This window comes from Ornithorhynchus anatinus, chromosome 8 (assembly GCF_004115215.2).
Source record: "Ornithorhynchus anatinus isolate Pmale09 chromosome 8, mOrnAna1.pri.v4, whole genome shotgun sequence".
NCBI lineage: Eukaryota > Metazoa > Chordata > Mammalia > Monotremata > Ornithorhynchidae > Ornithorhynchus > Ornithorhynchus anatinus.
Window position 1 is genome coordinate 44,272,479 of NC_041735.1, and position 26,501 is coordinate 44,298,979.

General features: G+C 40.8%; 1 protein-coding gene across 1 annotated transcript in view; it reads right to left on the reverse strand.

The window, feature by feature from the left end:
- ZNF385D (zinc finger protein 385D) overlaps positions 1 to 26,501 on the reverse strand; it is a 538,924-nt gene that overhangs the window by 174,553 nt on the left and 337,870 nt on the right. The window contains exon 4 of the mRNA XM_029070585.2: positions 7,803 to 7,945. Within this exon, the coding sequence (XP_028926418.1) occupies positions 7,803 to 7,945 (143 nt within the window). The remainder of the gene's footprint in view (positions 1 to 7,802; positions 7,946 to 26,501) is intronic.

The window sequence follows — 26,501 nt, forward strand, 5'->3', positions numbered from 1 at the left end:
TTCCCAAATGCAGGACATGTACATAAATATACACATTACTAATCAACACACAAGGTGTTGGATAGTTGTTTTTTTACCACTCCTTAATAATAATAATAATAATGTTGGTATTTGTTAAACGCTTACTAAGTGCAGAGCACTGTTCTAAGCGCTGGGGTAGACACAGGGGAATCAGGTTGTCCCACGTGGGGCTCACAGTCTTAATCCCCATTTTACAGATGAGGTAACTGAGGCACAGAGAAGTGAAGTGACTTGCCCACAGTCACACAGCTGACAAGTGGCAGAGCCGGAATTCAAACCCATGACCTCTGACTCCAAAGCCCGTGCTCTTTCCACTGAAAGAGTCCTTCTTATTAAACATTACAAGAAAATATTTGGTACCTCATTAGTCATCTGACCCTGGACCAAAGTGAGTGAAGAACAGGGCTGGTGCTCTGCCATAGCACTCTGAACCAGGAGGGAGTTACTTTGATAGCCACTGCAGTCCTTGCTGCACACATTGACCAGTGTCATGCTGCAGTTTGAGGCCTTCTCCATTGATGGTGATGGAGTTCCTCCAGGGGTAATCGGGAACTGGTGCCAGACCTTCAGATTACCCCTTTCCACTGGCCTGGCAGCGGGGAATCTAAGTACTGATGGTACTTCAGCAGTTTGACTGGAGCACTAGTTTCATTTGAATGCAAAACAAACAAACAAACAAACCAAAAAAAAACTAAACCAACAACTCCCCAAAACAGGTTTCCACGGGGGTGGATATATTCCTTGAAATGAATTTACTAGTGGAAAATTCCTTTTTCCATTCTAAATCTGAAACTGCACTTTAAGCAGGAATTGTCCTGAGGACATTATTTTGGTCTCTAGAGCGATAACTCCCAGCATCAACCTGAGAGCCCCACCCTGGAAACCCTAACACCCTCGGACTTGGGAGGATGAGAGAGAAGAGGATGTGTATGGCTTCTAGACTTCCCGACAGTCCACAAAAGTTGAACTCACAAGCCAATTGGAAAAACTTACATCAAAAGTTAATCTTTCAGATGACAATCACTTGCCTGCATGATCTCAACCTAATGCTTTTCAGTCTGTGCTTAGTTGCAACAGAAAATACTAGTCACAAATGTCTTATTGTCATCTGCTTAATGAGCTAAAATGGGTTTGGGCTGTTAAGGAAACTGTAGATTCTGAGAAATGTTTTTCCAACCTGCTACAGGTTCTCTTCATGTGGTTTCTGCCACTGTTGGGTCGCTGCAAATGCTTGTTGACATTAAAATATTAACTACACTAACACTCAAAGCCATAATCGTCATGACATTAAAGTTCGCCTAGACTCTGAAATTCACAGAAAGCAATTCCGTATTTCATCTGAAAATGCATAAAAGGTCACAGATGCTTTAAAAAAAATTGCTCAAGCTTTATTGCTCAGGAGCTGATACTATTTAGTAAATCAGCCATCCTAATGGCTTGCTACTTTTTTCTAAAGTGGCATCTGAGAGAAAAATCTCTGTTAGCTTCTCACCTCAAAACATGAGCATATGAGTTAATTTAAACTTTTTAAATAGTCTAGTTTATGAAAAATAACAGTTTTGTAAATTTCCTGGACCCCAGCTGAGCAAGAATAACTTTACTGTAGATAAGAGGTTTTGCCACAACTTTGGTACCAGAAAACTCTGAGTACTCAAATCTGCTATGCAAAGTTTTCTAGCACCAAAGTTATAAAAATATATATGCACACACACACCTTTCCTGAGAAATAATAATAATAATAATGAAGGTATTTCTTAAGTGCTTATTATGTGTGAAGCACTGTTCTAAGTGCTGGGGTAGACACAAGGTAATCAGGTTGTCCCACATGGGGCTCACAGTCATAATCCCCATTTTACAGATGAGGTAACTGAGGCACAGAGAAGTTAAGTGACTTGCCCAAAGTCACACAGCTGACAAGTGATGGAGATGGGATTAGGACCTCTGACTCTGAAGCCCATATCAAAGCTAAATTTTATGACCCAAAATGCCAAAATGCAACGTTTTCTACTTTCAATTTCCTTCCATTACCTATCCCAATCTTTAAAAAACTAGATTTTCTAACTTCCATTCTAATCAATTGACATAAAAGGATGGCTACAGTAATTTGCCCATGATTGGGAGTCACAGTGAGCTAAGATAAGATTTTTAAGAAGTTCACTATGAAGATTTATGACTACAGAAGACTTTTTCTAAACAAATATATCATGCAAAATAGACAGAACTGTGATGTACAACCTAGAGAAAGAATAATATGGTATACCCTTCATAGGACCACTTTCCTAGGTCCACATTCTGAAGTTGTCATTCTTCTACTTTGTGCTCATTGGTTGCTTTTCACTCAAGGACCCGAAGGAAATTTACCAATAGTGAGCCCAGTCTTCCCAATTCGCAAAGATACCAACTGGTTTTCTGATGCTTTTGAAGGAGCATAAACACTTTCAGACTCCTACTGGGCTACTTAGGCTCGGTACAACAAACTTATTCCTGTGGTTGGTCTTTTGCAGTTTCACAATCAAATCCAGGTCATATTTTAGAAAATCAAAAAACCCCTCAGAATATATCAATTTGCTCCATTTTTAAAAAGATATTTTTAAATGTCAAAACTTAATGAATTGCAGTTTTTTTTTTTAAAAAATACTTGTTTTTAATGTAGCACCTGGGTATATTATCATGAAATGGAACAACAGCTACTCATTCTATCTTGAAGATTGTGAGAGACATGTGGGACAGGGACTACCTGACTTGATTACTTTGCATGTGCCCAGGGCTTAGTAAGCACTTAATATCTAAATTAATAAGAAAAAGAAATGAAATTAGTGAAGAGAACCATAATAATTTCTTGTCAATGTAGCGAGACATGGATACAGCTTCCATGGGACTTGGGCAATGTTGCAAGATTAGAGGAGTGAAAAATGGGAGAATAGGGGAGAGAGATGAAGCAGAATGAGTTGGAATAAAACAGAGAAATAAAAGCACCCTCCCACCCTCCATGAGTGCTGATAGAAGCAAAGCAACATAGATTTTTTTATAAACATTCAGCTCATTCTTCCCTCTTCTAGCTGTTCCTCATCTTCATCAATCTCTGCCTAACAATTCCTCTCCAGAGATTCAGTGGATTGGACAACTTCACTGTTCTTTCTAAAATACTCCAATTATAATTATTTAATCCCTTAGTGGTATCCCCCACCCCAAATGGTCATTCTAGATAGCCCCACTCCCAGAGACAGCAGAAGAATTTTGAAATTAAAGGGAAGACCCAAGGCCAGCCTCCACCTAAAGAGAAGGAAAGCAGCTCCAGTCAGTCAAAACCTCCATAAAAGTGGAATGTCCAACAGGTGGCTTGTGAGCCAAATGCAGCCTATCCAAAATGTTTAGCAATTTCTTTTTATATAGAGTCCTGGCACCTAAGAACTTCTGTAATCTACTCAGACTGGAGTTATGCCCTGACTAAATACACCCCACAGTTTTCAAGAACAGTTCATGCTGCAAATACCAGAATTCCTGCTGTCTTAATCAAAATTAATCCATGGCTAGTACCAGGCTTGTAATTGTCCACTTTTGTACTAATAAAGTTGACTACATTGTTTTTAGCTGCATTATTACTGCTAAAATAATCCAAATTTCTAAGAGCTAACATTTTACATTTCACCGTTATCAATAAAAAAAATCAATGTAGCCCAAGCACATGTGGATTTCTGAATATGTGGCCCACTATTTTTAAAAAACCCTGGATATAACTGGTATAAGTTATCCAACATCTGTCCAATGGCCCTAGCAGGAAAAGGAACAAATCTGAGAAGGGAAAAGTAGGAATAGGGTAGTCCTCATCCAAAGTTCCATCATTTTTCTAAAGGTATTTGTAAAGCTCTTATTACGTGCTAGGCTCTAGGGTAGATGCAAGTTATTCAGGTTGGACACAGTTCATGCCCCATATGGGGTACCCAATCTTTAATTCCCATTTTACAGATGATGTAACTGAGGCACAGAGATGTTAAGTGACTTGCTTGAGGTCACACAGCAGATGCAGGGTGGAGCTGGGATGACTCCTGCGCCCAAGCTCTAGCCACTAGGCCATGCTGCTTCTCCATTACCCCCCATTTAGGTCTGCCAGGTTAACCAACTATCAGAACCAGTCCATTATCTGGACAACCCCACTGTAGCTGAGTAGGAGAGTGAAAGTGAATGAGAGTGTGGGAAAAACTAATAATGATAATAATGATAATAATGATGTTGGTATTTGTTAAGCGCTTACTAGGTGCAGAGCACTGTTCTAAGCACTGGGATAAATACAGGGTAATCAGGATGTCCCACGTGAGGCTCACAGTTAATCCCCATTTTACAGATGAGGTAACTGAGGCACAGAGAAGTTAAGTGACTTGCCCACAGTCACACAGCTGACAAGTGGCAGAGCCGGGAGTCGAACCCATGACCTCCGATTCCGAAGCCCGGGCTCTTTCCACTGAGCCAAGCTTGTGCAAGTCAAGCCCATGGTAGCTACCCGGTACTCTGTCCTGCTCTGGTCAGAAGGGCTGCTGTTGTAACTCCTGGGAGCCGCTATCCTGGATTTGAAGAGGGTCTGAAGGATTCTGGATAGGAGCTAGGAGCTTGGTTGCCAGCGGAGATGGAGGATAGGTGGTTCTGATGCACATCTCCTTCTGTGGTCTGTGTACTACTGTTGTGGAGAACAACTGGGTATTTCTGCTGCTCTCGGTTTTGTTTTTGATATCTTGTTTTTTGCTTTTATCTTTTGTGACCCTTACTAAGCCACTTTGATGGTTTTTCTCACTAATGTTTTACCAAATGGATCAGGGCACAATGGTGTCCGTTGCTGTTGATGTCTCAAAGATATTCTGTTCTGGTGAATTTATATACTGCATTAGTACCAGGCATCTCACAATAGGTGTTCTTGACCACAGGAGATCAGGTTAGAGAGTGTGGATTGCTCACCACAAACCATCTCCACTACTGCAAAAACAACTGGCAGTAGGACACAGCTTCCCTCTTAACCACTGGTGTCTGTGCAATGCTCACCTGGATGACAGGGGACCAGAAAGGGTGGACTAATGAATTTTCATTGTCCAACTGTGTAAGAGATTTTCTTTTAAAGACATTTACCAGTCTCACTGTTGGTAGCATCATCTTTGATCAAAAGGACAATTTCTACTAACAATGACCTTTGTTCTTCTTTCTCTCGCCGCTGAACTCCCTGCCCCATAATATCTGGCAGAGCACCATTCTCGAGTGCTTAGTACAGTACTCTGCACACAGTAAGTGTTCATAAATGCCCCTGATTATTCTTGCCATCTTTAAAGCCCTTCTGAAATCATAATTCCTTTCCTGATTAATGTCTCATCTCCTATTTCATTCATTCATTCATTCAATCGTATTTATTGAGAGCTTACTGTGTGCAGAGCACTGTTCTAGGTACTTAGAAAGTACAATTCAGCAATAAAGAGAGACAATCCCTGCCCACACCGGGTTTACAGTCTAGAAGCGGGGAGACAGACATCAAAATAACCCTCCCTATTGGCAACTCGGCATTTCTGTAAAACCTAAGCACGAGTACTCACCCCCAACCCTCTCGCCGTAGCATGTGTATAGATATCTTGGAACTCCAGTGCTTCCCCCTAACTGAAACTTATTTTAGTAAATGTTTCCACCCGCTAGATTGTAAAATCTTTGAGGCCAGAGATCATGACTTCTAACTCTACTGTACACTCCCAAGTGCTTAGTACAGTGCTCTGCGTAGAATAAGTGCTTAAGAAATATTATTAATTCATGTCCAAAGGCTGTTCAGATGGAACACAGACGATTTTGCAGTGAGCTATATGCAACCTATAGATGATGAGTTTCACATGTTGGGAGTACAATGAAGTGTTAAAAAGCTCCCCAAGTTGTCTAAAGGAGTTAAGACCCCTCGTACAGTGGTTTGCTTACTAAGAGGAAGTAACTTTAGGTAGTAGAAGAATTGGGATAATTTTTCAAATATGTAGCAACTGTGTCTCGAGAATTTCAAGGATGCCTGTACCCTCGTGTGAAATCAGAATAACAGAACATCCAAACCATTTTAAAATTATGTATGCAAATTAAGGCAATCACTTGTTTCTTACTCATGCTTAGTTCGAATAACTTAAAATTAAAAATTGTAATTAAGTTAAAATAAAAAAGTGCAATTACACTAATGCACTCAAACTGTAAAATAAATACTAGGTGAATTAATGCATACCTAATTATTACATGCTTCTATAAATTACTAAGTATGGTATAGACTGGACATTACTCAGAAAAAAAAGATGGATGATTAATGGAACTAAGGGCAAAGATCTTACTTCTTCAAAAGGTTCCTCCACAATCGTTTCCCAGTTCAATTAGGTTTGATCCTGCCAATTAGAAAGGAGAAAATTGTTCTCTTTCTGGTTCTGTTCCCTTCTTTAGCACTTAGTACAGTGCTTTGCACAGAGTAAGTGCTCAATAAACACGATCAATTGATTGACTGGGGAAGCTACGGTTTAGTGCACTGCCCGAGGCCTGTCATCGGATAGCAAGTTCGAAATGCCTAAATGAGTAATTTACTTATTCTTATTGGCAAGAATCAAGGCCTTCTTAGGATATTTCCTTAGGTGATGAGTGGTTTGCAGGTTGTTTTATGGAGAAGGATTGGCGTGCAGACAAAGTAATACCCAAGGTTGATGTTGTGTATCAGATTGGCAAATATAATGCATGGAAAGTCTTCTAAGTAGTTATTCAATACTTTCCTTTCAGGGTTTAGACATGCCCTCTCATTTGTAAATACTCTATTAACAAGTATGTAAAGAGGAAGAAACTGAAATTAGTTTGGTTTCTTTATAGGTCTAACCTGCCCTCTAACCTATTTTGCTGCACTGAACCAACAGGGCTAAGCTGTTGTACTGGAAGTTGTATTACTGTCTGGGGTGGAACTACCACTTTAATTTGAAAGGCAAATGAAATGGCTGGGACACTACCTACATATGAGAGCTCTGTTTGGACAGTATGGACATAGCCAAGGAACACTGGTAAGATATTCATGAGATCCATGATGACTAATTCATTTGGGTGCGTAAAGGACCATTTTGAAGATACAGCTTTTAAGATTTCAAATTTGATTGCGGTGGGGGACGAAAAGGGAGATCTCAGGAGGAAAGGTGCCATAGAGTACAACATTTTATCATCAGTATTAAAGTTACCTTGTTAATTTAGAATAGAAAAGTTATGAGGGCCAGACAATGAGTTTACCTACCCATCTGTCTACCTTCCTAAATACACACAGATTTTAGTTTTAAAATATCACCTTACTCTCCCCTGATGCCCTCCAAACAATGCGATATACTTAACAGATTTTTCACAGAAATAGTTGGGTCACTACCATTATCACTAAGTCCCTCGAGAGCTCAACAATTCAGGGAATCTGCGCCCTTCGCCTAAGCCCGGTCTAGTCCTCTTTCTCCTCTGACCACCTCCTCCCCACTAACCTCTGAAAGGGAAACTTGCTTAAGGGCTGCAATATTATCAGTGGAGGAAGGCTAAACAAATGCAAGGTCTACCCTACCAAATCATCCAAATTCATTTTAGTCTTAGTTTTCCAGATGATTTAGGCCAAATCCCTTCCTTCTATCCACCAGAATATCTGCAAAATAAAGGATGAAATGTATTTTGGGGCCTCAGATAATTTGCTAGAGTAGACCAACCCAAACCTCTCGGTCCCCTCTTCTTGTCCACAAAATAACGGCTCTAAGGGGCAAACCCATGACAGTGGGGCTTACCGCATTGAAGTTAGGGAAGAGGTTGACTGCTGCAGCAGTATCCAGAGGAAAAGGAAGAAATGGTTTAATATCCAGCGATGGTTGCAAGGGTGGGGCTGGTGGACGCACCAGGGCTGGGAGAGCAGGACTCTGGCATGTGCCACCTGTAGAACGGAACAGAAAGAAAGAAAGGAGTTTTATTTGACATTCTATGGCCTGGTCTAAGCTTAAAAATAAAAATAACCCCTATGTTTTGATAAAAATAACTACCTGACTAGCAAGCTTCCCCTCCTGAAATACCTCTGGGATAACCGACGACAGAACAAACTTGCCATCCCTTATGTTCCTTATTTCCACTTGGAATATAGCTGCATTGTTTGTTCACTATAAGCCAACATATCTCAGCTACTGTGCACCTTTTCCTGCCAGCCTAGTGTATTGGTTTCAGCTAGCAAGCAAATCTACAACAGACATGACTTCCCAGACTACAAAATTTCCCTTCTGGTTATCTCCAAACATAATTCCTTCGCCTCATGAGTTCCATTTTATCCTCGGATCACGATTCCAATCTGTGGATCTTTTCAAATCCGTATTTAGCTACAACAGAAATCCTGGCAGTGGCAGAAGAGAACAGAAAAAACAAATGACCATACCTTGCTGCCTTTACGGCTGGAGGATTAAAAACCTACTGTAAATCTGCTGCTAGACAGTGAACTGGTTGCTACAAGGCATTCTCTTGGAAGCTAATCGCTCCCGCAGTCTAGCGTTATCAACAAGTTCAGTTCACTTTCTGTGGTTCAGGATAGATAAGATTTAGACTCCACAAGCAGAATGCACCTCCTTGCTCAAACTACCCATGAGCAGGCTGTGGGAACATTATGTAAATGGGGACATCCCCTTGCATATCAATAAGCAGCCACCTGTTTGCAACACAGCCCAATTTCTTTGCCCCCTGCTTCAGGATGCAGCCACACTCTGTAGCCGGGAAGCTGGAAGGATGCAAGCCCAAACTCTGCTTCCAGTATCTCCCATACTTTGGGTACATTCCAAAACATCAATTCACTGTTAATTAAAGACTGTTTGAATCCTAGGAAACTGTTAAAATATGCCAGTGTTCTTCTAATCTGAGAGGCAGGCAGCAGACTGTAAAAACCTGCTGGTGAGTTTCCAAAAAACATTAGAAAAACAAAACGCAATGGGACTTTCCCCCCTCCTCTCTGAACATTTTTGACAGAATGAGAAAGGAAGAGAGAAAAAAAGATAGGGGGAGGAGGCAGACACAGAGAGAGAAAACATCTTTAATCCACGTTTATCTGTCATCTTGATTTGTGCATATCGAAGTAAATTTTCAAAAGATTTTTCTATGGTAGACACACTCATACACACCTAGAATGTAAAATAATCACTGCCATTAAGGATCTGAATGTACTGTAAATGATACTGACAAAAACTGTCCACACTGGACCAGAAGAGCTGCTAACTAGGAATGTGACTTAATGCTTGTTATTACAAGATTTAATTAACCACTTGCAGTAAACCGTCAGCTCTCCTGCTTCTAGGTATAAAATCAGCAGGAGCCAAATTATCAAAGACAATATTTGTTGCCTCCTTTTCTATTTCTTTTCAAAAAAAATTCATGGACTATTTCATTTCCAAGACTGAAACACTAGTAGGAGGATAGCAGGAGAGAGGGAGATTATATAAGAAGCGCTATCTATATTATATACATATCTACATTATATATAGCTATATCTATATAAAACTGTAGCACTTTAGCTTTATATAGATATACCTTTGCTTGCTTTTCCTTTTATCAAGTATCCACAATGGGTAGGGCACTGGAATAATCACTGGAAGAAATACTAGGAGAAACAATTCAGACGAGATGCTCGGCCAGTGAGGAGTGGGGGAAACTTACAATGTACAGTTTCTGGGGAAAACAAATTCACAGAGAGAGAAGAAACAAATAAATTCAGTTAAAAAGAATGTTCTTGATGACTTGTATTTGTTGAATTTCATCAGCAATAACAAAACAACCCAGTATACTGCAGCTAGGAGGGGCTTGCAGTCAGGATCCTCATTGCTCCAATCAGGGCTGTCCTGGATCTAAGCTGTCACAACTTTCCAGGGTCTCTAAATGCTGTACAAGATGCTCTTCCCCTTCTACTTCCCCTTCAGGGAATAGGCCTCTCCACTGACTTTTTCACCCACCGTTCACTCTACAGGAGATGGGAGAGGTTGTGAACAATGATATGGTGGGTGGCAATACAAATTCTGTGACTATGGGTATGACAGTCTATCATAACACATTGGCAATCAACTTAGAGTTATTTTATTGTTTTCATGAAAGCAGCCTTTTGTATTGACATCAAAGCCGATGGAAATGTTATTCTACTGACACAGTCTATAATGGATTTGGTAAAAATACTTCAAAAAAAATCTCATTTTCGATGTGATGCTGCTTGTGAGAGTTTATCAGCAGAAAAAAAGTTAGTGTCAGTTGTACCAATTAATACATTCTCATGTACCTCGGCCTAAAGGCATTAGTCAGAATCATAAAGAAATCAGATAGACCAGGAATAATTTGTCTGAGGGAAGTTGATCTCTCTGTAAATCATCCCTTCACTTTCCTGCTTTCCTTTTCCACTCTGTCTTTACTTTCTTGGTCTTTCTCTTTCTCAACCTCTTTTCTATCCCACTTCTTTCACTTTGGGTTGACATGGTGATTTGAAACATATTTACATTCATCATTTTTGTGTCCCCACTGGACACTGGAGCCATTGATTAATTCTCCTGTGTTATGAGGTGAAAGAGAAGGGGATATCTTCTCATGGACTTGGAATACATCTACCAACTCCTCCAAGCACTTAGTTCAGTACTCTTCACACAATTGGTTGACTGAGAAAAGTAGCAGCTAACTAGAGTAGTTCTGCTTCTTTATAGTGATGCAAAAGGTGAGTGAAGAGGAGGTTGAAGGGAGAGAGAATGGATGGTAGAGCGGAGATGGTGACAGTAATTCCTCACAAGGCTGAATGAGTATAGCTCCTGCAATAGGCTTCTGTTTTCTTAATGTAGAAATAGAAGTACAGTAATTTGATTTAATAGAAATTTGCACAGAGGGCTGGAGACTGTGAATACTGGGATGGGTAGGATAAGACAAAGTAAATGTCATGACTGGGTATAGGATGGCTAGTTCTTAACCAGACTTTTTAACTTTCAACAACTTCTTCCCTTCTTTCAAAAACCAGTCGTCTCCCTAAATAGGGCTCTGTTCATAGTGATAGTTTTAAAACAGTGTAACTACCTCTTCTAAAGTCTAACTCATTCAACAAGATTTTATAGGCTGTATGAAATGCCCTAAGGAGCAACCAATTAAAATGTAAATCCTACATGGCTTAATTTTTAAGAGCAGAAAATGGTCAGTCATGCACAATAATCTCTGACAATAACAAACAGCCTAAATGGCAGTGGCTCTTCTCAACATCTGTGCTCAGAGTTCAACAACTTCTTCCCTTATTTCAAAAACCAGTTGTCTTCCTAAATAGGGCTCTGTTCATAGTGATAGTTTTAAAACAGTATAACTACCTCTTCTAAAGTCTCACTCACTTAACAAGATGTTATAGGCTGTATGAAATGCCCTAAGGAGCAACCAATTAAAATGTAAATGCTACATGGCTTAATTTTTAAGAGCAGAAAATGGTCAGTCAAGCACAATAATCTCTGACAATAACAAACAGCCTAAATGGCAGTGGCTCTTCTCAACATCTGTCCTCAGAGTTATGGATACACTAACATCCCTTTTTCCTCTCTAACACTTTTGTTTTCCTTTAAATGAGAAGGAGCGTGGCACAGTGGATAGAATAGAGAAGCAGCGTGGCTCAGTGGAAAGAGCACGGGCTTTGGAGTCAGGGGTCATGAGTTCGAATCCCAGCTCTGCCACTTGTCAGCTGTGTAACTGTGGGCAAGTCACTTCACTTCTCTGTGCCTCAGTTCCCTCATCTGTAAAATGGGGATGAAGACTGTGAGCCCCACGTAGGACAACCTGATTCCCCTGTGTCTACCCCAGCGCTTAGAACAGTGCTCTGCACATAGTAAGCGCTTAACAAATACCAACATTATTATTATTATTATTATTATTATTATTATTAACCTGGGGCTGGGAGTCAGAAGGTCATGGATTCTAAATCTGGCTCCAGCACTTGTCTGCTGTGTGACCTTGGGCAAGTGACTTCACTTCTCTGGGCCTCAGTTACCTCATCTGAAATATGGAGATCGAAACTGTGAGCCCCACGTGGGACAGAGACTGTGTCCAACCTGATCCGCTCCAGCACTTAGTACAGTGCCTGGCACATACTAAGCACTTAATTAATATTGTAATTGTTATTATTATTATTACTATTTTTATTATATGCTGGCCACCTTCTCCTCTGGTTTCCTACTTCTTTGTCTATCTACTGTTGAATAGTAGTGAACTCCTGAGAACACTAAATTTTGTGTGCCAAATTTAAATCACTGATTGCATAAGCTTTATCCTGGTCCAGGCACACCTATAATTTTGGTTTTCTCCGGGCCTATTTTCACTTAAAGCCCTACACTGACTTCCTGCAGTTAATACAAATATGCTCCAGTGCAGAGTTTTTAGGGAACTGTCAAAGACTTAGGATACTGCTCTTAGGCTGATGAGTTGGAAGAATTTCCCAGTGGACTGGAAGGGTATTCTGATCTCAACTTCTAAGTCTTTCATCACATCCTTGGGCATGGAGGCAGTTTGAGCACAGTCCAGTTTTTTTCTATGCTGAGAGGCTCAGAGCACCTCCAGTTTGATTTGACTCAAGAATCTTTCATGGAGTAGCCTTAGCACCATTGTGAACTTCTCAGGGGAACTGACTTTGTTTAGTGATCGCTTGAGTTCAGATCTATCGATGAGGCCAAATGGTCGGTTCCCTCACGAGAGGCCTGAGGCCTTGGTGTACACTTCCTTTGTATCTACAGTACTGCAAGGGTGGAGCTTCAAAGACGGATTTTGTTCAGAAGCTACATTGCAGGTCAAAGAGGGCACGCAGAGGGTGACCTTTGGTTGGCTAAGGTCTTAGGAGCTCTGATGAGAAGTGAAATACTCACAAAAAATGTTTTCATAAGGATAGAATAAATGCAAACTGTTTTAGTAAAGGGAAACTTAAATGTGGTAAAGCTGCTAGATGACTGAGGCAGATAAGTCAGTCTGTTGAATGGCAATACTCAGAAGAGAGGTTGGGTGCAGAATCTGGAAAGATCAGGAGGCCAGGTTTTGGCTCCAAAATTGTGGTAAAGGCATTGAGTGGTAATTCATAAAGTCTCACCCCTTTGACTTTTCAGCCACACACTCACATAGGGTTAGGATCTCATGACCAGTAATGCTATTTTTACTTACAAAGAACAACTCCTTTGGTGTTTATGTGCATGAGCACATGTTTTATACACACTTGGCAAGCAGTTGTCTAAATAGAAAATCGTTCTGGAGATCTCAGGGGAAACTCTACTGCAGAAGATGTCCACAGTGTTTTGTGATTGGGGCTGAAATATCACAAGATTTCACAGTCAGCCCTTACCTGAAGGAGGAAAATGTCTTTCTTCAGAAGAGACCGTCCCAACCCAGTGTGATAATTCCAACAAAGTTATTGCTAGAATATGGAGGAGGGAAGTCATATCCTGTGACTCAAACTGCTTCCACTGGTGGTAGAACATGTCCCGAAAGATACCATTAGGCGAATCCATCCGAACAATAAACACACTACAGAAGTTATTATTTTAAGAGTTAAAGAAGAAAACCTGAGCACAGTGGCTGGGGAAGAGTGAGTAATAACAGTAATACCATTGTTATTCTGTGTTTAGTTACAAGGGGGAAAAAGAACCCCTTACCCTAAACTGGCAATCATCCATTTTCCAAATCCTTGCCTGTTCCATGGGACCGTCTCAGAAGTGGAGAGTCAAAAGGGTTAGCTCCTACTCCAGAACTTACCTTGGATTGGAGCATCAAGCCTGTCAGCTGGCAGTGCTTTAAGATCACTATAGCCAGTTGGCCCTGCTCTCTGCCCAGTGCACACAGCGGCTCCAGTAGTTTGCCTTGTGGCAGCCACAGATAATAACTGTGGTATTTGTTGAGCATTTAACATGTGCCAGGCGCTGGGCTGAGCACTGGGGTAGGTACAAGCAAATCGGGTTGGACTCGGTCCATGTCCCACACTAGTGTATATGTTTCATTAAGGGTCACCCTGAGCTCAACTCTTTCAGGACTAGCCCTCTGAACACAAATATACTGCTTACTCTCATACTAAAAGTCATAATTTTTCCTGGCAGAGTTAAAACAAAACTGTCTTGGGCTGTGGTTCTGAATTTTAGAGGCTTCAAATAAATGTCTTTTAAGGGATTCAGGTGCACTTCACTCCTTCTACTCTCAAACCTGTGTCACTCTGTAAAAATTCAAAATTTGCTGTGAAATTAGTCCTGGATAGACAGACGTTTCTCTCCTCCCTTTAAATTGTTTGCTGCAGAAATAAAGGAGGGGGAAAATCAATCTCTGGTATTTACTGACCACATAATGTGTGCAGAGCACTGTACTGAGTGCTTGAGAGGGAACGGTACGACAGAGTTGGTAGACACAATCCCGGCCCACAAGGACCTTAGAGTCTAGTGGAGAAGCATGACTGAAAATTTTGCATTACTAGCTGTAAGCAGTACTTAATTTCTCTTAGTGATCTTGAACACCCACTGAGTAGGGAACTCCTGAGAATTTTAAAGAAGAAATGTAATCAGCCGGAAGAAGGCTGCTCTTTGATCAGCTGATGAGTGAACACGAGTTTTCACTTTAACTTTGCTGTGTTGCTGGGAGGCAGGAGGCATCAGACATATCAAATCTAGCAAGAGCAGCAGTTGCCTGCAATGCAGGGGAGGAAAGTCCTTATAATAGGCATACAAAGTCACTGTGAAAATGAAACGTAGTGTAAAGGGACATCGGTACTGTTATAAAGTAAAGGATCAGAAAATGGACAGTCAAACAAGAAACAACTAAACTAAAATGAACAAGAAGCAAATAAAATCAGCGGGAATCTTTGCAGCTGGGAGATTCCACTGGTTTGAGACAAGGAGTGACTTTCCCAAGGTATCTGTGGCAGCCTATGAGGTGACTTTGCACACTGGATATAGAGTCCAACTTCTTCTGTTTGCCTCCCCCAGTACAGTGTAAGTTCCTTGTGGGCAGAGAACATGTCACTTTGTTATTCTGTACTTTCCAAGCACCTAATACAGTGTAACTCACCAATTGTGTGCTCAACAAATGCTGTTACTCCTACCTAGAGAGCCCTGAAGTCGGCTGGGAAGGTGGTCTAATCTCAAAAAGGCATATGGCTAAAGAGGCCTTCATTGTTTGACATTTTTCTCTCTTTTGGCTGAAATGGCAGTTGTGTATGTTTTTTTCTATGGGACGACATAATAATGTACCAACAGGATGTAAGGCAATGATGCTTTTTTTCTCCAAATCATCTTTTCAAGTGTCAAGGCCCACAGTGAGTCCACATTAACTAGCTGGGCCATTCACCTTTTATGATTTTGCTTTCACTAAAAATTGATTGGAATTTCAGGTTCATACTTTCCTTAAAAAACAGGGGGCCCAAGCAAAGCCTTCTATGGAAAATTTAATTTGGATTGGAGGGAATGAACCCCTGCACTAATCCCTAAGCCTATCTCTTAAAATGTTGGTGATTTTCTTTGTAAATCAATTTCTTTTTTAAAAAAAAAAAAAAACAGTATTTGTTAAGCACTTACTATGCACCAGGCACTGATCTAAGCGCTGGGGTAAAAACAAGGTAATGAAGTTGGTCACAGTCCATGTCCCATGGAAGCAGCATGGCATAGTGGATAGACCACAGGCCTGGGAGTCAGAAGGTTGTGGGTTCTAATCCTGACTCCACCACTTGTCTGCTGTATGACTTTGAGCAAGTCACTTAGCTTCTCGGTGCTTCAGTTCCCTCATCTGTAAAATGGGGATTGAGACTGTAAGACCTATATGGGACAGGGACTGTGTCCAACCCAATTTGCTTGTATCCACCCCAGTACTTAGTACAGTTCTTGGCACATAGTAAATGCTTTCCAAATACCACAATTATTATTATTATGGGGCTCACAGTCTTAATCCCCATTTTACAGATGTGGTGAGGCACAGAGAAGTTAAGTGACTTGCTCAAGGTCACACAGCAGACAAGTGGAGGGGCTGGGATTAGAAACTAGGTTCTCCTGACTCCCAGGCCCGTGCTCTTTCCACTAGACCATGCTGTTTCTCTCTGCTTTCCCTGAAAAGGCTCTTCTGGCACCATGGCATAATGGCAGGAACTAAGCAGAAGCCTGGTGAACAGATCTGATTCTCGCTAACGCTAACACCAGACCAAGTGGCAGAGGGTCCTAGGATCCTTTTGGAAGGACACTAGAGAAAACAGAGAGGCAGTAGGCTCCATCTGTTCTTCTTCTTCTTCACCACAGATGCCAATACATCTTGCCCAGGTTAGACTGATAGTTGCATATTCACACCTGCTCTCTAACAGGAATGAGACTGTAATTCTCTCAGTCATTATTTGAACTAAGGATACACCCACTGAATCAAACAGGTTTTCACAGCTGGTGTTAATATGGTACACATCTCAGCCTATTAAGACACTTTACTGGCTAAATGTGCCCAAACCACTATAGAAGACAATTCCTTTTCAATACTGCCTTTTTACAGATCTGCTCTAAGCAGGTGCCTGGACAATACTGAGGAGAAAAGAAACATTCAACACAGATGAAACCAAATGTTCCCAAAGGGGAAAAAAAACCCAACACTAAACTATTCTGAAATCAAAATTCATACTGAGTTTAGGTTCTGCCCAAGAGCAGCGTGATAAGCCCTTTAGGTTCATGGGCCTACTTTTACCTAAAAACCACAGAGATCACTATAGTAATAATAGTTGTATTTATTGAGTGTCCACTTACAGTGACCATACTAGGCGCTGTCATGTTTATAGAGATCTATCCCTCCTACTCTCATGAAAACCAGCAGTAGTTGAAGTAACAGTATTAATTACAACAGCTACTCCTACGTCACAAGAGCTCAGAGAACACCAGGTAATTCTAACAGGATTTCCAACTTCAAAAGCAGGGAAACACAGCAAGGATACCTCTGGAAGCAGACAGAGCTTAGCTACCAGTAATATCTGCCATATTCAGCAGAGAGTGGTGCAGCAAGCTCTGTAGCTTGGCACATCTAGTTCTAGCTACAGTTCAGTTCAGTTGCTACAGCCATTTCTGAGTCTACCCTAAACCATCCAAATCTTAACCAGAAGCAGTGTGGCCTAATGGAAAGAGCACAGACCTTGGATTCAAAGGACCTGTGTTCTAATCCTGGGTCCTCTGTTAGTCTGTTGTGTGACCCTGGGCAATTCATTTAACTTCTCTGTGCCTCAGTTACCTCATCTATAAAATGGAGATTAAAACAGGAAGCCCCATGTGGGACATGGGCTGAATTTAACCTGATTATCTTTCATCCGCCCCAGATATTAGTACAGTGCCTGGCACACAGGAAGTGCTTTACGAATGCTATTTAAAAAAAAAGTTCCCATAATCATGATCATGAAATCCTGATAATATTGTCTCTTGGCTTGGAAAGTCCGGTCCCTTTGAAGGGAATCCCGAGATGGTGGCCTGTCTGCTGTTCAGCCTCCCTGCCATGCTCATGAAATAAATCCCTGGCCCCTGGGGACACTTAGGGGAGGCAGCAGAGAGGAAACAATTCAAAAGCCAAGAAAGAGAGGGTATGGAATCCTGTTGTAGAGCTTGTCCAAGGAAAGGAAGCAATAGTCACAGTGGGGCATGTAGAAACACCTAAACTATACAGAAAAGCAAGGTAGCATCCTTACCACAATCGATCAGTAAATAGTATTTGAGTGCTTACTATGTGCACAGCATCATATTAAGCGCACAGGAGAATACAATAGTGTTAGATTGTGAATCTCATGTGGGACAGGGACTGTGTCCAACCCAATTTGCTTGTATTCACCCCGGAGCTTAGAACAGTGCTTGGCACATAGGAAGCACTTAAACAAATACCACATTTTTAGTAGTAGCAGTAGTTGTACACATGATTCCTGCTCTTAAGTAGCTTAAAATCAATGGTAATTTATTGAGCACTATGCGCAGAGCACTACACTAAGCACATTGGAGAGTACAAAACCATAGAGTTAGTAGTGACATTCCCTGCCCACAAGGATGAGCCTACAGCAGTGGGGCTGAAACTTACGTGCTTACAGAAATCTGTGGGGAAAAGGTGCCTCAGGCCTAAATCACAGATCTTGTCCAGAGAGTTGGGGCTCACTTGAGCAAGGAGTTCTGAAGCATTAGACTAGCTATACGATGCTTGATGTCTGTGTTTCAGGGTCCTCCCTCTGTTCCCCTCCTCCTTCTGTCCCATTGCCACCAAGGTGGGAGTCTCCAGGATATTTTTCCAGATTTCCCTGGAGTTCAAGAGAGACTGGCAGCAGGGTGAGGGTGGAGAATGCAGAGAGATGCCAGCATCCCTTTTGATAGAAAGGTATGAATAAGATTCTAAGCTCTCTGAAAAAGTACCCTAGAAGCCTAGAAAATGCTCTTGCATTTTCCTCTTCCAAGCACTCAGTACAGTATTCTGCATGTAGTAAGTGCTCAAAAAACACCACTGATTGTTTGAGGCCCTGCAAAGAACTAATTTCTTATAGTAATTGGTTGCTGCTGCCACACACTTTCAAATCTATCCACCACGGCTAAGAAAAGCATCTATGGTAAGCCGCCTTCCCTCCCGCCACTGAGGGTCTCTGCTCCCTGCAGGCTTTGTGCACTCTGGGGTGGGGATAAAAGCCGCCGCCCTGCATTCTTGGCATCCGCCACATCGGACAGCCAGCCATGCTGCCTCACCGGGAATGAGCACCGGCTCTCCTCCACACCACTGAGGCGACTGTAGCCCGTGCTGCCTTCCACCACCCTAATGGGAAAGTGATAAACACCCACAGCATGAGGCCACCACAAAACCCCAGGAAAATTGGTGGCTGCTGGAGCAGTTGCTGTGCCTTGGGCTCTGAACCAGGAAGAGCCTGAAATTCTGCTGCTCTAGCCACACCACCCTACTGATTTTCTTTGAATTTTGTTAATTTGTCTGTTCTCTGTTTTAATGTTTCATCACTACTGATGTGTTTGCCTCCAGTCCCTTCTCCCTAACTTACACTATTAGACTGTGAGCCTCCCAAGGAAGAACCATGTCTAATTATTTTCCAGTGTTTAGTACAGTGCTCTGCATACAGTAAGATACTATTATTAATAAATTCAATTCTACTCCAGCTTCTTATAAATTTACTTTACCCTTTGCTCTATTTTCCTTAATCACCTAGGCAGATTCTAATTTGGTCCAGTAAAATAATCTGGCTAGTCCCAGACTGCCTGTTTCTACAGATTTTTATGACTAGATTATGGATTTGATGTTCTGAATTACAGGAAGTGTGAGAATAATTTAGAATCATTCATTGGTATTCTGGAAACTAGAATGTTATGCTGACACAATATCCTCTTCTATGGATCACTGAACCCCATTTTGGTTAGAATCCTTCTCTTAGAAAATGCCACGGTGGGTCTTATTAATCAGCGCTCTTAGTTGTACAATCAACTCTGCTTTGAGAGAGCTCATATTGCTATACAGTGGGCAAAAAATGTGCTCAGAGTATAAGATTTGAACACTATAAACTGAAATTTTTATTGTGTTTTTGAGAGAAGTTGTTTTATAATGTTGCATATATACAAGTCACTACTACTGTATCCGGAGAGTTCAAGAAAGCAAACTTCAACCAGCTTAGGCAAGTCTTAAGAAGGATCCCAAGAGAAGAAAGGAAACCAACAAGCTCAAGAGAGTTAAATGCTCTTCAAAGACCAAACGCGAAAGCTATTCACATACTTGTGAAAGAAAGAAAAAACAAATCTTAAAAGAGCCCTTAAATGTAAAAGGAAACTTTCATTATGGCTACTGTATCCAGTTGCTAATGAGGAAAAAGAGGACAGACACACTTGTTGGGATAAAATTATGGGAAACCTAAGCAAGACTGCAATTCCTAGCAGCGGTGGTATTTATCAAACACATCCTTTGTGTCCTGCATTGTTCTAGGTGTTTGGGACCATACAACAAGGATAAAAATGATGGTTCTCATCTTTAAGGAACTTATAAGCAGCCCTCACACAGATCATAAGCAGTGTGGCCCAGTGGCATAAGCATGGGCCTGGCAGTCAGAAGGACCTGGATACTAATTCCGGCTCCATCACTTGTCTGCTGTGTGACCTTGGGCAAGTCACTTAACTTCCCTGTGCCTCAGTTCCCTCATCTGTTCAATGGGCATTAAGTCTGTGAGCCTATGTGGGACAGGGACTGTGTCCAACCCAATTATCCTTTATCTACCCCATTGCTTAGAATAATGCCTGGCACACACAGCACAAACTCAACAAATACCATCATTAGTATTATCACAACAGGTTTTTGCAAACTATCTCAAATCAAAATGCTTGAATCCAGGACCATTTTACTTCTAAGAAAAAGTGTCATAAATGGGGGACTTTTTGTTTTGTTTTTTTTATGGTATTTGTTAAGCCCTTACTATATGTCAGGCACTGTATTTAGCAGTACAGAAAATACAAGCTAATCTGGCTTGTACACAGTCCATGTCCCACACGGGGTTCAGTCTTAATCCCTATTTTTTAGATAGCTAACTAAGGCATAGAGAAGTTAAGTAATGTGCCCAAGGTCATACAGCAGATAAGTAGCAGAGCTGGCATTAGAAGCCAGATCCTTCTGACTCCCAGCCCCATCCTCTTTCCACTAGCCCATGCTGCTTCTCACTAGGCCACGTTACTTCACAGGAGCTCTTTCAGAGCTGGTTCAGAAACCAAGGTCAAGATTACTCGGAATTAATCATTAATGCATTTATATTGACTCAGAAAGGTAAATCCCTTGTGGGACAGGAACCATATCTCACCTCATAACCTTGTATTTATCTCTGTGCTTAGCACACAGTAAGTGCTTAAAAATACCAGAATAAATATAGGGTAGCTTTTGCTTCAGGGGAAGTAAAATCGGTCCAGCAACCCTCCTCAGTGATTAAGTCTTCTGCTTCTGCTCTGCTCCCTCCACCCTCTTTAAAGTTTCCTTCCCTTTATTCTTTTCCTGGATTGCAGCTTTTACAATTGTTCCTTGCTATCCCCATGGCTCTCTTGTGTCCCTCCTAGCTCTTCTGCCTCTGGAACAAGTATCAGAAAGGAGCCTAGTGTTATACAAGAGAAACTGTTGTCCTGTAAAGCCTAGCAGGGTGTTGAGTTAAAAACATTTTAAGTGTCACTTTTAACTTGAAATGTCTTCAGAATGGCCTGTATAATCTAATGGGGGAAAAAAGCATTTATAATACTGGTAAACATACAATACTAAAATAGGCAGAGCAAGTCCATGCTAAAATAAATAATAAATTCACATAAACGTAAATGCAAAATTGTCTTATGGGATGACACAATCAAGCAGGTCGGATGAATCAGGAATTGCCCCATGGACATCAGAGGCAGCTGGTGGGAGAAGGAGAAATATAACAACTGCTCTATTTAATGTGTAAGAGGAGGGCACCTTATAAAATAGAATTAGAGTTTAAAATGACATTTAAAAGGAGATGTAATAGAAATCAGAAATAGGGGCAAAGACTTAGAAAATGAAAACAATGCCATCAACATGGGAAAGATTGACATGAATGGTAGAAAAATGTACAGGAGTAATCCAATGGTGGCAAAAAGCCTAGAGAATAGAAACTGAACATTAGCAATGAAGAATTGTTGTTATGATTCTGGGACATGCACATCATGTAGGACAACAGGCATTCTTCCAGCACGGATCTTTACTATAATATTAATTTTGAGCCCTCTAACTTAACTTGGAGTGAACCCAAAGAAAGGCAAAGCAAATGATTTAATGGTTACAAGACACTTTTCTTCGGGAAAGGCTGAAGAAATTGAGAGCATTTTGTCAGGAGTGGGAAAAGTTAAAGGATGTCTGAACAATCCCTTTACTTTTATGACCTGCTATGATTTGGAGGAAGTAAGCTGACGTTCTAATTTTCCCTAAAGAAAGAGCATTAGTTAATGGGCTTAATGTCCAGCAGCATAGAATTAAATTGATTTAGGCACCACTGGATTTGGAAGTCCCTCGACTATTTGTTTGGAAAGAGCTAATGAGACCATCAAGCTTTGGGAAAGTGTTTTCTACCTCATCTTATATGGGAAAAAAGGAGATCCATAAATATCATAGTTAAGAAAGGTCTTGACAGCCCTAAATCTTCCAAATTGTAAAGTATCATTTGCTCTTATGGTTTATTCTTTCCACAGACATTCTGTTGGGTTGCATCGAACAGCAGATAATCCCTGCTCTTCCTATGAGATCCCCATAATAGCTTTTAATAACCACAAATCCTGAAAACATTCTAAAATAGTCTTGCCAGTTAAGTATTGTAAAATCACATTAATTTAAAAGTGTTATGCTTTGTGACATTTAAAAGTCTTCGACATGGCATATTCATAGTTTGATTTTCCTAATGCCCTTATAAAGGTCATGTTTATGGTATAATAAGCACACATTTGCAAGGGTTATTAATCAGAGAAAAGCTATATTGCAAACAGATTTTCAAAGATTTTTTTCATTTTTTGCCAAAGTTTTAACTCCTTATGATTCACATTTTTCAACAGTACATTTGGAAAAATAAAATTAGTGATTATTTTATTTATATTCCATGTCTATTTTAAATTAAACATATATATGGCTTAGCAAAAATGACAAAAACAGATTTTATTATTTTAGCAAACTATATGGCAATTTGAAAAACTGTTACTAGAGCTAAAACTTTACATCACTTTCATTACCAGTCAGGAAGAAAATTGAAAAGATCAATAATGTTAAACAATTCACCAGGAGTCTATCTTCATTTTTCTCTGATTCTTACGTATTAGAAGCATGGGAAGGTGAGAAGGAGTTTTAAATGTTGAGGCATGTAAAACCAACCAACAAAGGTATTAAATATTATTAACCAAGACATTCTTTGCCCATTCATCTTAACAGGGAAAACCTTAGCTCGATGAATCTTGAATATAATGGAGACAGAAAAAAAGTGTAAAAGACCTTATATTACAGCCCAGCAGAGGCAAGATTCATTCAGCCCAACCAGACTGGGGCTGCTTCCATTCCTGGTCCATCTAGTCGAGTCAAATCCCAGGGCCCTGGTCTCTGAGCCCAGAAGGGATAAGGGGGTTCAGGGCACATTTTCAGCAGTATCTGCTGTGTATGTTGGTATTTGCTAAGCGCTTACTATGTGCAGAGCGCTGTTCTATGAGCTAGGGTAGATACCGGGTAATCAGGTTCATTCATTCATTCATTCAATAGTATTTATTGAGCGCTTACTATGTGCAGAGCACTGTACTAACCGCTTGGAATGTACAAATCGGTAACAGATAGAGACAGTCCCTGCCCTTTGACGGGCTTACAGTCTAATCGGGGGAGACAGACAGACAAGAACAATGGCAATAAATAGAGTCAAGGGGAAGAACATCTCATTAAAACAACAGCAAATAAATAGAATCAGGGTGATGTCCCACACAGGGTTTACAGTTTTAATCCCCATTTTACAGATGAGGTAACTGAGGCACTGAGAAGTTAAGTGACTTGCCCACAGTCACACAGCTGACAAGTGGCAGAGCTGGGATTCAAACCCATAATCTCTGACTCCCAAGGCCGTCTTTCCACTGAGCCATGCTGCTTCTATGTGACTGAACCCACCATGGGCTACTAGTCCCTCACAGTGACAGCCTCTTGGCCACCAGTGTTATCGCAGTCTGGGACATGCCTGAGCCAGCAGTGTGGTCTACAGCTCTGCAGACAGTAAGCACTCAATAAATAAGACAATTATTGTTTGGATAGAGCACTGGCCTGGGACTCAGAGGACTTGGGTTCTAATTCCAGCGTGGCTCATTGGAAAGAGCACGGGCTTTGGAGTCAGAGGTCATGGGTTCGAATCCCAGCTCGGCCACTTCAGCTGTGTGACTTTGGGCAAGTCACTTGACTTCTCGGTGCCTCAGTTCCCTCATCTGTAAAATGGGGATTAAGACTGTGAGCCCCACGTGGGACAACCTGATTCCCCTGTGTCTACCCCAGCGCTTAGAACAGTGCTTGGCACATAGTAAGTGCTTAACAAATGCCAACATTATTATTATTATTATTAATTCCAGTTCCACCCCCTGTCTTCTGTGTGACTTTGGGCAAGTCACTTAACGTCTCTGTGCCTCAGGTATCTCCACTGTGAAATGGGGATCAAGACCAGGAGCCCAAAGTGGGACATGGAATGTGTCCCACCTGATTACCTTGTATCTACCTAAGGGCTTAGTAATAATAATGATAATAATACTGATGGCATTTGTTAAGCACTTACTATGTGCAAAGAAACACTGTTCTAAGCGCTGGAGAGGATACAAGGTGATCAGGTTGTCCCACATAGGGCTCACAGTCTTAATCCCCATTTTACAGATGAGGTAATTGAGGCACAGAGAAGTTAAATGATTTGCCCAAAGTCACACAGCTGACAAGTGGCTAAGCCTGGATATGAACCCATGACCTCTGACTCCCAAGCCTGTGCTCTTTCCATTGAGCCACGCTTGAACAGTGATGGGCACATAGTAAGCACTTAACAAATACCATAAAAAACACCACCTCAGACAAAACCTATATGCCATGGGGTGGTTGAGGGCTAGGGAAAGAGAATGGTGATGGCCTAATCCAGCTGGCTGCCTCTTGACTCATACGCTGGGCTAGTTTGGGCAGGATTCTCTAAATGTGGATTAATTCTTAAAGTCACTGATGGGCATGATTTTGAAGACGTCTGGCAGGACCAAAAATAAATTTGGGAAGGCAAAATTTGCTCGACAAAATTTTAGTGGTGATTTAAATGTGCTTACAACACTCTGCTTCATACAGTTTCTCAGCACTAAAATTACTCACCCTTCAAAATAAAGGAATAATTGGGTATTCCTTTAAAATATCAAAAAGTTTCTCTTTCAATCCATCCTCCACCCCCCTCACTCTTAAAAGGAAACTGAATCATTGTCCAGTGTGGATCTGAATGAACTTCAACCATCTAATTCGACTTTAAGAGGTGCCAAAACAGATGTTCCAGTGCTAACTATGATTTTGAGATCTAAAAGTCCTGCGTTTGTTTCTAGAAAGTCAATTTGTTTATAGTCAATTACCCAGGAAAAATAAGACCTTACATGGAAAGAGGAGTTCAAAGAAGAAGAGAGGAGCTCAGAAGGACCTGTGACCAAGTATTTTAGGAAGAAAGGAAGAAGGCTTCTCAATCTACAATGAATAGATCCTTCACCAAAGTTGAAAAACCAGTACCACAGTCAATAGAACAAGGTTCTCTTTCTGCAGTCTCCTCCAAAGACCCAAACATATAACTCCTCACTTCTTATTTTGATACTACTACTGACAAAAATACAATAATACTTTAGCGATGTTTATCATTGTAACATTTAAACATTTGAAGGAATTTCATATACTCAAAAGGTTCTAGAATGGATTCTAATAGACATAAGTGCATGGGAAAGCATAGCCCAAGATACAACCACTCTCAGTGCCGCATTTTCAATGAACCTAATTTGGTTGTATTTTGGTGAATATTTGCATATTGTAAATATTTAAATGCATTTGTTTTCATCTTATTCTTTGAAATTAGATTGAAATATAATTCACTTTATAAATCAAAAAAGGTGAAATGATGAATGTCTTTGCTTTAAATATCAGAAACTATCAACTTCATTGGTTTCCTCCACCCAGTCATGGGGTCAAACACAACTCTCATTTTGAAACAGAAGTCTGATCAACTTATAATAAGAATGTGCCAAATGATAAAACCCAGGCCTTTTTGAAATGATGAAACAAGCAATTTAGCCACCACCAAATTACTAATAATCACTATGTTTTTCAAAAAACCTTTTCCTTCCTGATTAACACATCTGCCTCTCAATTTAGATGATGAGGAGCTCACCACACAAATGATTAGCTACCCAGGGTTGCAGCCTAGAATTTAGGTGCTGCAATGAGTGAAGCATGAAAGGAGGCCAGGTGAAATCACCAGGGATAAATCCTTCAGCTGTGAAGATCAACCAGGATGGGATATGTCAAATTTAGGAGGCATGAGAAAAGAGAAATTATGAAAAGAGTTAGAACATATTTGACTAATTTGAAGGACCCGATGGAAAAATAAAATTTAGAGTGAGGCATTTTGCTTAAAATTTTCAGAATTACCTGGATGTCAGTAGCTGTACTCTATATACACATACCCTCATGTGAATAATTATAATGATAATAGTGGCATTTGTTTAGTACTTAGTATATGCCAAGCACTATAAATAACATAGCATACATACAAAATTATCAGGTTGGATGCAGTACCTGTCCACATGAAGTTCACAGTCTAAGTAGGAGGGAGAAGAGGCATTGAATCTCCATTTCACAGAAACTGAGGCACAAAGAGGTTAAGTGACTTGCCCAAAGTCACACAGCAAGCCAGTGGCAGAGCCAGGATTAGGACCCAAGTCATCTGCCTTCTTGGCTCGGGCTCTTCT